The following is a 12,033-nucleotide window of genomic DNA, read 5'->3' as shown; positions in this document are numbered from 1 at the left end:
CCATTGATTTCAGCAGGAGTAAAACCAGACTCCTGCAGACTCCTGATTAGCAGTTCTGACACAACCTCTCCTGCTTCATAATTTGCTATTAACTGTTTGATTTGGAAGAATGCACAGTATCACTTTACCTCTCAATTTTGATGATGCTGAAGTAAGAAGGCCATGTGCTGACTGGTTTGGCATCCAGGGGTATCTCCACATCTTGACCCCCCAGATTATAAATGTACACAAGGTTGTCATTTTTAATTGCAAGACCAATGTAATTTTTTGCCTAAAACACCAATGGAGAAGGATATCAGAGCTACATAGACAGAGATTTAAAGCAGAACATTTGTGATAGGTGGGGTTTGACAGACTAAATGACACTCTTAAATATTATTAATAAAAGCTTCATTTTCTTACTGCTTTCTTTCACCACATAAAACCATACAGAAAAAGTCTCTGATAGTTTTACTTTATATCCATTTTGACTGAGGTAAATATAAGGTCATGAGAAATTTTCTGGCCATAAATTGGTTGTGTTCAATGGGAAGCTGTTCATCAGTATTTAGCCTGCAGTGTGACACGCAGGGAATGGGAAGCAATCTTTCTCTAAAGCCTAGATATTATGCTGCAATTAAGTATTCTGCCAAGATAGTTTCCCTTGATTTCTATTCAGCAGGCATTCTTTTTAGGAAAGCTTAAAAAGTAATACCTGTCTCTTTACACTGCCCAAGTAACAGCTTGCCAGGATTATACCTGGCTCATGAGGTGTGATTATTTTTCTTTTCACTTTTAGGAACCACAATTTAAAGCACAATTATTTCACAACACTTACAGGTAGTGAGAGTATATATGCCCTTTCCAGGGGTTTCAAAGCCTTTATGTGCAGAGTGTACAAGAGCAACGCAAGCTACAGACGAGGCAACCTGCTTATCTTGAGGGTCTGTGACTGCAGAGATTTGGAACTGACACTGTCAGCAGCTTAAACCTGATTGAAATGTGGCCCAGAAAAGCCAGGCAGGTGCCATTAGCTGCTTCAGAGCACCTCAGTACTGGCAGTGGAGATAGCAAGTGTGCTGGCAGCAGTGACAACCACAGCAGCATGCTGCAGAAGCAGCCCAATTTACTTCTTAGAAAGAATTCTTCATTGTTTGAAATGAGAAGTTTCAAGGACAGTGGTCTCAGGAATGGAATGGAATGGAATGGAATGGAATGGAATGGAATGGAATGGAATGGAATGGAATGGAATGGAATGGAATGGAATGGCATAGAATAGAATAGAATAGAATAGAATAGAATAGAATAGAATAGAATAGAATAGAATAGACCAGGTTGAATGCTTGCTCTTGTCAGAGTATCAGTGACGGGCGTCTAGCAGACACCTCTTTGACACATGGAGAAACAGGGAGAGGAAAACCAGAGGTCAAATAAACTGCAAATCTATTTCAGTATTATTATTATTAAAAAAAATAAAGCTATAAAAAGATTAAGTGGGCTATTGTCTTACATCTTTGCTTCCAAGGTACAAAATAAATCTGTCTGGTGATGCTGCCAGCTGCGGGTTGTCTTTCTGAAGCTTTATGTACAAGCTCATGGAGGTGAAAGATCTCAGTTCCTTCACGTTGATCTTTGGATTGACTTCAACAGCTGATTGGCCTTCAAACATCATAGAAACTTGGACCTGAAGTTGGAAGTGTGTTAAATGAGACACATTATTGCTGCCTGGGGACATTACTTAAGGTAAATGTGCAAGAATACTCAGCCAGCAGCCTTGCATGCTTCAAGAGTGGAGCTGGCACTTATGTATTTGCCATGCAAAATTGTCTATTTATAACAACCACTTCTGGAAGACACTAAAGAAGATGAAGGGAATTAATTTTAGCATTAATTAAAGCTCCTAATTAACTGTGCTTAAGCATATTCACGGAGTAAATGAAATTTCAGAGGGACATAGATGTGTGCTTAGTCGAATCAGGGCTACATCATTATGTCTGGCACACAATGAAATTCTTACAGAGCTATAAAACTTCTAGTCAAAATTTATTTCTTTGCTTTGGGAGTAGCATGACCAGTTTTTCTGTTCAAAAGCAATTCTGTTACATTACCAAAGTTACAGTGATATATATGAGATGCTGATGAAGTTTTAAACCCTATTCATTTTAGTTCAAAATGCCTTCAACACAACTGGAATTATGTTTTCAGGTTTAAGCACAACAGGCCTGAATGACAAAAGAAATGTAAAGAACAGCCAAGCACTCTGCACACAGTAACTGATTTTTGCTTTTCTTTCTGCACTAATATTTGTGGACAGCATATTCCAGAGCTGTAAGCAGACAATAATGCCCTGAATCTTTTATTTCTGTGATTTAATTAGAATACACTGCTTTAATTTTCTACCTCAGTGTTCTTGCTACAGAAAAAAAAACACCACCTCATAATTTATGTATGGTAATGAAAGTGTTTTCCTCTATTAGATAGATGAGCCAAAGATTCTCTTATCCTGCAGAAAATTAATTCAAAGGGAAGAAAAAAAAATACTGTCATATCAGAAAAGTTTGCATAAAATTGCTGTAATTACTGCTGCTTGTAACTAATGTTGGCAGCTGAGTAATGACCTGATAGTTTTAGCTTTAAATGCTTTTGTTGTGGGAGCCATCCTTAACACTGTGCCCAATTACTTCATTAAGGTTGCTCCTGCAGTAGCAGGAGCCTGCCATGAGTAGGATGGTGATATTAGCTGCTTAGAAATAGCAACACTACAGATTTTAATGGCTTCCAGGGTACTTTGTTTATCCAGTTGTTGAGAGGTGATAAATATCAAGGTGTGGGCAGAATTCTAACACGGCCCAAGGAAATGGAGCTCCTGGTAAGATGCATTTGGTTGTTAGAACTAGCAACCAAAAGTCCCATGCAAAAGTTTTACCTTGCTTGCCACACTCCTGGTTTGAGCAATTAGCTCTCTGATCCGCTGAATGCTGGAAGAGATATTGTTTGCTGGGGCCTTCTGTTCTACTTGGCGCAGTTTGTCCAGGAGTTGAGGAAAGACTTCTGTAAGTTTCTTCACTGCAGTTAGAAAAGAAGTGACAGATGTTTTGTTCCTCTTTGTAACACGAGTTTTGCACCAGGAAAATTCCTCCTTAACCCCTCAGGTAACTCAGGTGTCCCCTTCTGCTTCAATAAATAGTCCGAGTTGTGGTATGTGAGAGGCAATGATTTCAGAAAGGGTGGTGATTTGTCAGAATCATGGACTCATAGAATCATTTAGGTTGGAGAAGACCTTCAAGATTGTTGAGTCCAACCATTAACCTTACTCTGCCAAGTCCACCACTAAACCATATCACCAAACACCACATCTACAGGGCTTTTAAACACATCTGGGGATGGTGATTTAACCACCTCCATGGGCACCCTGACAACACTTTACGTGAAAAAATGCCTCCTAATGTTCAGCCTAAACCTCCTCTGATGCAGCTTGAAGCATTTCCCTCTTGTTCTGTCATTAGTTGCTTGGGAGAAGAGACCAACAGCCACCAACACCAGAGTCTAGTATTACAACTTTTTGGAAGGACATTTGCACAAAGGAGACTACTTTTTCGTGGGATTCCTAGGTGCTGCCATGATGTGGTACCTCTAATACTCTCCTCAAGGATCTTTGCAAATGTTGATCATTTTAACCTTTTCATCTTCCTTCAATGCAAATAAATATTAGCCCAAATTTTACAGATATGGCAACTGGAGCAGAAGGATTATTTGTTCAGCATCTCACTCGATGTCTGTGGCTGATATGGGAACTGAATCTAGGAGCTGTGTCTCTTGAGCTATGCAGATTGTTTTTAGGGGAGCTGAGTGGGTTGTTTCCCTTAGCTCTCAGCTGTGCATCTCTCCCAGAGGTTATCCCCCAGGCAGGAGCAACAGCTGCATGTGGTTCACAGCCCACTCTGCTAACAGAAACACTGCTGCTTTCAGAGTGTGCTAACAGGCCTGATCTGTACAACTGTAGAAATCTTTAGCTGATGATGCATGTGTACCTAAGCTGTGCTTACTGCCTTCCCTAGCTCTTGTGGGTGGTGTTCTCTTCAGTTTTCTTGCCTACATCTGCCAGGGGTCCTGAATCTGGGTCATGAATCAGGGTCCTGAACCTTCTGTCTTTCACTGCTGTGACTTCTGGTACCTGTGCAAGTAAGATCATTACCAAAGGGAAAGGCAGGTGCTTGGTTGTGTTCAAATGGAGAAAAATCCACTCCCAGACACATAAGCAGGTAGAAAAATGATAAGAAAGAAAAATAACTACCTCTAACTGTAATCCAATTTCATCATGTCAGAATCCAGTGACATGCTGCCCTTTGAAGGATATTTACACATCACATCATTTCTCATCTATAATTAGATGTAGGTACAACTAGCTGAGTATAATGAAATGTGATTTTGGCCACAAGCTACATGCAGATAAGAAAGATCCAATATTCATAGTTAATTTTTAATGATGTGGATTCACTATAAAGGTTAAGACCGGATTTGTAGGGTGTGCAGTCAGGGGTTGCAGATGATGGTAAATATCATCAGATGTATGCAGGAAATGTCTTGTTCTGGATCTTCAGCTTCCCTAGGTCTAATTTGCTTAACTATTGTATTTCTTCCCTAATCCTCTTTGCCCCCTTTGTTTAGACTGCAAACTCATCAAATCAGGGATCATTTCTTCTCCATATTTGTAATATTGAGGACAGAAGGACCCTGGTTTTGAATGCCTCTCAATGTTAAAAAAATAACTAAACCACCATTAATAATATCAACAAGCATTTACACAAGCTGTCTGCCATTCAGTGTGACCTTGGTGCCCAAATGAAAACAACTTAGGGGCCAATAAGACTTCAGCCTTTAGGTGTTTTAAGTAATTTTTGGAAATGCACAAGTATCCAAAAAGTTTGAGAATACAATCAAGTCCCTGGACAAGTGTTAATGCAATGAACAGGCAATGTAAGCCATTTGTAGAACATGATGTTGTGATGATTTCCTGAACTTTTAATGCTAAGGAACGGCAAAATTCAGGTCCCCATACCTGCATCCCCAGCTGAGTGCACAGCACTGTTGTATGCTGCTGAATCGTGCTGGAAGTCTTGCAGGTTTTGAGACCACAACCTCACGTTCTCATCTATGGGGGTTGTAGCCTGTGTCACTGTCATGGTAGCACTTACAGCCTCTGCAGTCTTCAGTTTAGCTTGCTCCAAACGCTCTCTGGCCTCCACTACAAAATAGAATGGAATGGTTTGGAATGGTTTGGAATGCAACAGAATAGAATAGAATAGGATAGGGTAGGATAGGATAGGATAGGATAGGATAGGATAGGATAGGATAGGATAGGATAGGATAGGATAGAATAGAATAGAATAGAATAGAATAGAATAGAATAGAATAGAATAGAATAGAATAGACCAGACCAGACAAAGTTGGAAAAGACTTTTGAGATCACTGAGTCCAACTTATCTCCCAACACCATCTAATCAACTAAACCATGTCACCAAGCACCCCAACCAGTCTCTTCCTAAACACCTCCAGCGATGGTGATTCCACCACCTCCCTGGGCAGCACATTCCAATGGGCAATCACTCTTTCTGTGAAGAACTTCTTCCTAACATCCATCCTAAACCTCCCCTGGTGCAGCTTGAGACTGTGTCCTCTTGTTCTGGTGCTGGTTGCCTGGGAGAAGAGATCAACCCCCACCTGTCTACAACCCCCCTTAAGGTAGTTGTAGAGAGCAAGAAGGTCATCCCTGAGCCTACTCTTTTCCAGGCTATGCAACCCCAGCTCCCTCAGCCTCTCCTCATAGGGCTGTGCTCCAAACCCCTCCCCAGCTTTGTTACCCTTCTCTGGACATGTTCCAGAGAACAGATAGATAGGGGATGAGAATAAATGAACTCTTTCAAAGCTTCAAGACAGCTATAATCACAGAATCACAGAATTGTCAGCATTGGAAGGGCCCTCAAAGATCATTAAATTCTCCAAGCTGTGGGAAGATGAAGAGTAACATGAGATTGGAAAATGTTAATAATTTCAGGTGTAATTTCATTATGAATGTGTTAAAGCTGGATATTTGCTGTCTAGAGATTGTAATTTCAGTCAAATTCATAGATTTACAGAATGGTTTGGGTTGGATGGGACCTTAAAGAAACCTAGTTCCTAAATCACACTGAAGTCTTACTAGCAACTTCATAGACCATATGCAAATATAAAATAGGCTCTGAAATATATGAAGATAAAGCATCATAAGGATGAAGTTCCCTTTACAACCTGTCTCTGCTGATTGCATTCTTGTGATGGCTCTCGTCAGCTGGGTTCGCAGAGCGTTCATTCGAGCCAGAGTGCCATTAACACGCCAGCTGGCGCCTTCAGTGGTTGAATCAGTACCTGTGGGGAGAAAACAGGTGGCATAGTTGAGTAGCGCCAAAGTGGCATTTAAAAAGGTATATTTTATCCTGTGGAAGTATGTTATTAAGCATTCAGTACACCACAGGCAACATACTATGTCCTCTTTCAGTCTAGGACACACTAGCACTCCTGACTTCACATAATTCAAATGACAAAAGCAACCTTGCAGCTCCCAGACATTATTTGCTTGCCACAGGGTGCCTTAGAAAAATCTGGAGACCTATATCTTGAGCAGTTCTCTCTCTCTGTGCTTTACCAGAGGTGTTGAGAATTGTTGCAAGGAGTACACACAAAAAGATTTGGGGAACTCAAAGGGTCCTGAAAATAACTGTTCCTGTAATTTTAGAGCTTTCTTTCCTTTTCAGTGAAAATAAAGCCCCAAACCTTTAGCATTTATTATTATACTTCACTGCTGAAATCCAGCTTTCTGCACTCCTAACCTGATGTGAATTGATTTTAGATGAACTGCTCGGTTGAGTACATTTACCTGTGAACATCTGTTCTGCAGGATCACATATTTAAAGCAGTGGTTGTATCTGAAATGATCCTTTGTGTGAATGAAAGAAACATTCAGCATCTGGCAGGAGGACAAGACATGAACTACTCAAGCCGTGCCTGTGACTCTTTCAAGTACTTTGTGTGGTAACTTCTATCAACACTCTCTTGTGCAATGGCAACAGTTCTGCCTTAGTCATGCCTTTTGAAATCTGTTTTAACATTCATTCTTATGAACTGACTGGGAAAGTAGAAAGGATGTATATTTACTGGCAGCTGCTGTCCGTTGTAGCCCCATGGCTTGGTTGAGAAGTTCTTCACTTTTACCTTTATGGTAAGTGATCTGAGTATCAATTCCAACTGCAGCCTGCAAGTATGTTCCAAAAAGAGAAAGTCAGAGTAATGCTTATCAAATGTTCCTCTTAATTGTGTTTAAATCTGGGCAACATATTACTTCATAACAATGCAACTGCAGTTTTGCTTGCTGACATTTAAGACTGGCAGTTGGACTGGGGGAAAAAAATGTGAACAGCCAAATCTTCTGTAGATTGCAATTATAGTCCAGAGAAAAATGTGCTTTCCCAAACCACAGCACTGGATATCAAAGATGCAGGAAGCACAGAAGTTCTCTTAATTTATTAACTCCAATATGGTCAGCATGCTTCAGGTTAGCTGCTGTTCTTTTCTATTATCAGATGGGTGATGAACACTTGCACTGCTTGGGGAGCTGCGTTGTAGTCCCTAGTGGCAGGCTGGAAGGACATGGCTGGATTTGAAATCTCACAGCTCCCTGCAGCTTAACCCTCTGTAGTCTAAATAAAGCTTCCTGCTATCCCACTAACAAATTTCTGTTAAGTAGCACCTATCTAGGTTGAAAAACATATATATACAAAAAATACATATCAAATACTTTAGAACAGCAAGGTCAGAGACAAAACTAGCATCCTCATCCCTGCACTAATGTGCGAGTGGGCTATTTGCCCCAGTTTAACTTGACATTCTATGAGAAACAGGATGCCTTGACCGCCAACAATTAGATGTCTTGACCATCTTTCCTTTCACATAGTACTTGTGTGGAGTAGGAAGCCTCGAGCACTAAATACCAGCTCAGTTTCCTACAAGGCCAGGGATTTGTCTGGACAGAAATACCTGAGTTGGAGTGGCAGTGCAGAGCAGCATCACCCTAAACTTAGAGACAGAAGAACCTGTTGCAGCTATTTGAATACCAGGGAACTTCAGGCTGGCTGAATAATTAATCACCTAGTACTTAATTCAGGAAATAGTGGATGAAACCAAGTATGCAGTGAGAAGTTCAATGTTGACAGTTAAGCTTTTAAGCTAAATCTTGTTTTCTCTTTAAATGTTTGAAGTCCCTGAAGTGTTACAAAGTAAGAGGTGATATTATGACAGTTACTCACATCATTGACACGGTTTGTCGTGTTCAGTGCCACCAATGCAGCTTTATTAGCCTCTGCAATATAGCCAGCAATGTTGTCATAGGCATTTGAAGCATTTATTGCCCTTTGTACCAAACCATTCGTGTCAACACCATACAAATTCCTGTGAAAAGGGAGTAAAATCCTCTAAGTGAATCAAAGTCATTTCAAATTGATTAATTTTCTTAACATGCTGTGAATTGTGACTACAAAATCACACACATCAATATACTTGGCCTAGGGTAGTATACTCTTCATTGTGTATGGCTGTTTATGTCAGTCTGAGGCTGGTGAAAACTATGTAGATAGAAGGTGAATTTGCCCTTAACGTATTTGTGAGCAAGCAGCAACAAGTGACTAGTGAGCTTTCATTTTTTTTTACTCTAGCTAAATTAACAGAGTAACACAGCTATCAGGTGTCCCTCATTAGGCATATGACTATGAATAGAAAGATTTGTGTGTGCCAGTGGCAGAATCATAGAATTGTTTTGGTTGGAAAAGTCCTCCAAGCTCATCAAGTCCAACTATCAACCTAAGACCACCGTGGCCATTAAACCATGTCCCAGAATGCTGTGTCCACACAAACATGGGAAGATATTCAGAGATGCTGACTTTAGCCTCCTAAGTCTGCTTTTCCTTTTATAAACAGAGAAGGAGAAGATCTGAGAGAGGTGATTCAGAGAAAAATCTAAACTCAAGATGTGATTTCACCTTCTACTCCATCCAGCCCAGGTGGAGGCTGCAGCCAAAAGGGGCAGCCCCACTCCTACCTCTCATCCTTGATCAGGACAGCTATCCCAAAAGTAGGTGGGAAAAAGGGGAGAACTGGAGGAACAACTTCCCATGGTCATAAAACTTTGCAAAGAGTTAGATTAAGAGCCCCACAAGATAGCTTTGCTGGCATGGGAGAGCTTGAGTTGCATGTTAGGCAGTAACCACTATTCAGGGGGGATTAGAAACAGCATTTGGTTCAGGGCTCAACTTTCAGCTGTTAGAATAAATACTTTTGAATAAATACTTTGAATAAATACTAGTTTTTAATATTTTGGTGATAAGATTTCAGGGTATTTTTTAGCTATAGACTCTCTCTCTCTCTCTCTCTCTCTCCCTCTCTCTATCTCTCTCCCTGTCTCTCTCTCTCTCTCCCTCTCTCTCTCTTTATATATATATATATATATAAAGACACATGTGTTCCTTTCAAAGTGTTTGCACACTGAGGGATTATTAAGTTTCCAGATTCGGTGTTGTTGCAGGAATTTCCTGCTCTATTCCCTTAAGACAGAAGAAGAAACTCTACTACCAAAGAAAAGCCTAACAGGCTTATAAAAGCAAGCCCATAAAACCAAAACGATTTGAAGACAGGCTTAATGTTTTCAGGGATTAAAGTTTCACTGCAGGACAATCTTTTCAATAAATAAAGGAGTCAGCACATTTCCATCTGGGTGTTTCATAATTATTTCTGTTTGCTTTCTGTGAAATCCTTAATGTGCTGGGCTTGGTAGTAATTTTTTAATTGTTTTGGTAAGGGATGAAGGCTAACCATATGTGGGGCTATTCTCTTTCTTTCTGCTGCCCACAGCTAGCTGATCGCAGATTGAGCACGCTGTTTGTTTTTCAGGCTGGCTGGAGCTTGCATGGCATTATAGAACAGGGTTTCAGATGTCAGCCTTGTAAAATTGTATAAAAGAAAACCATCTGTTATTTCCTCCCCCTCCCCCCTTGTTTTAATCTCCTGTCTAGGGCATATTAATATTAACAAATGGCTGGTATTTAGCTAATATACTTGAAAAATCGTTTTATCTTCCCAAAACATGTGGCTGTGATGTAACTCCAGGTAGAAATTGGTGATAAATTCTATTTAAGAATTCATTTGCAGCAGGGATTTTTTTTTTCCCCCCTCTCTGGGTAGTCTCAATTGCAAATAAAGTCTTATTTCAGATCTGTCTAGAATAGTAAATTGGGAGAAAATGGATGCATTTAGTATCTTCCAGCAAAACAGGAACACTTAGTGGTGTTACAAGTGGGCCAGTTTCACTGGGACACAGTCTATCAGAGCTGTTCCATTTGTAAACCAGTTCTGGAACAAAAATCATCCTAAAGCCCATTTTGTGGCCCATAATGCTGAATACTTTTTAATGTGAATGAACTTACTGACATGAGCTGTTTCTGCAAACCTCATTTAATCTGCCTGTATTATTTGACTTTTCAGTAATTTACCTTTCCTGTTCCTCTGCTGAGGGAAGAGAGGAACATGCCAAATCAGAAAAGGGAGAATGTCATGCAAGATGGATGTTTACTCCTGGGGAAAATAATAGATTCTGAATAGCTCAGTTTCAGCTGTCTCTCTGAACCATGACAAGTCCTTCCATACATGATAGTGATTTGCTCAGTGCTTATTTACAGGCAGCATATTTAATCACAAAATGAACCAGGTCAGAAAAGACCTTTCAGATCATCAAGTCCAGCCTATCACCCAAGACTAAACCATGGCACTAAGTGCCTCATCCAGTCTGTTTTTAAACACTTCCAGTGATGGTGACTCCACCACCTGCCTGGGCAGCACATTCCAATGGCCAATCACACTTTCTGCGAAGAATTTCTTCCTAACATCCAGCTTAAACCTCCCCTGGTGCAGCTTAAGACTTTGTCCTCTTGTTCTGCTGCTGGTTGCCTGGGAGAAGAGACCAATCCCCACCTGGCTACAATCTCCTTTCAGGTAGTTGTAGAGAGCAAGAAGGTCACCCCTGAGCCTCCTCTTCTCCAGGCTAAACCCCAGCTCCCTCAGCCACTCCCCACAGGGCTTATGCTCCAGACCCTGTGTTTCCTGCTTGTCTTTTAGTTCATTCAGCTGCTCGGTCAGTAGCATTTGTATGAACACTGAAGTGAAATTTTACCGGTCCAGCTCATCAGCAAGTCTTCTTAGGTTGTGTGCATGCTGCATTGCCTTTTCTACCAAATCAGCATCAAAGAGAGACAGATTGGCTAGTTTCTCTTGCAATTCCTTCTTTGCTCCATCTATTTCTGCGTAGAACCCCGACACATTCTGAACAAAATATGGAAGGAAGAAAATCAGTTCACTGAAATGCTACCTAGTGGGGGAATATCAATCAGTATTTCATTGAAACCGTTTTAAAAGGAGAGGTTTTTTATTTAATGGACTAAACACATGCCTTAAAAGTTCAAAATTCAGGACATATATTTTAAACAAGTCACTGAGGCACTTACCTTTATTACCTCACTTAACTCGAAGTTGAGCTTTTGTGGTCCTGCCAAAACAGTTGTGGCACTTTGCAGAATGCTGTTCACTTCCTCGACTTGCTCTGTTATTTTCTCATGTTGTTTCTAAACCAGAAATAAATAGCATAAAAATCACAAATCCACCTGTGCCTTTCTGAAATCCAGTGCTACCCATTTTTGTTAAACCTATTAGGTTCAGCTCAATAGATTCAGCTCAATAGATTTTAGGCAAAGCTGGAGTTTTTCTCTAGGCATCTTTGATAGCTGCTTATCATAACGTGACTCTGTGCTTTCTTGTCTCTGTGAAAGAAATGTTGGGTTTCATAAAATGTAGTGATTTCACTTGATGTTAGAGCATAGGCAGTTATTGGAATGGAGTGGTATTCAGAGTGCTGCCAGGAAAAACAAATTAAACATGGAACTTTCGTAGTGGTCTGCAGACTAATTTCTTGTGGGTGAG

At 40.5% G+C, this 12,033-nt stretch overlaps 1 protein-coding gene across 1 annotated transcript in view; it reads right to left on the bottom strand.

The window, feature by feature from the left end:
• Positions 1-12,033, bottom strand: part of LAMA4 (laminin subunit alpha 4) — an 87,202-nt gene that overhangs the window by 25,341 nt on the left and 49,828 nt on the right. Inside the window, exons 12-20 of the mRNA XM_068168093.1 lie at positions 11,562-11,678; positions 11,231-11,379; positions 8,319-8,460; positions 7,171-7,267; positions 6,268-6,384; positions 5,039-5,224; positions 2,906-3,045; positions 1,490-1,663; positions 129-271 (exon numbers count right to left, since the gene is read on the bottom strand). Of these exons, the coding sequence (XP_068024194.1) occupies positions 129-271; positions 1,490-1,663; positions 2,906-3,045; positions 5,039-5,224; positions 6,268-6,384; positions 7,171-7,267; positions 8,319-8,460; positions 11,231-11,379; positions 11,562-11,678 (1,265 nt within the window). The remainder of the gene's footprint in view (positions 1-128; positions 272-1,489; positions 1,664-2,905; positions 3,046-5,038; positions 5,225-6,267; positions 6,385-7,170; positions 7,268-8,318; positions 8,461-11,230; positions 11,380-11,561; positions 11,679-12,033) is intronic.

The sequence above is a fragment of the Melanerpes formicivorus genome, unplaced genomic scaffold, assembly GCF_026170545.1.
Source record: "Melanerpes formicivorus ecotype bairdi unplaced genomic scaffold, bMelFor1.0.p_v2 SCAF_131, whole genome shotgun sequence".
In the NCBI taxonomy this organism is placed as follows: Eukaryota; Metazoa; Chordata; class Aves; order Piciformes; family Picidae; genus Melanerpes; species Melanerpes formicivorus.
The sequence above is the reverse complement of the archived record's forward strand: the minus strand, read 5'-3'. Positions and strand labels throughout refer to the sequence as shown.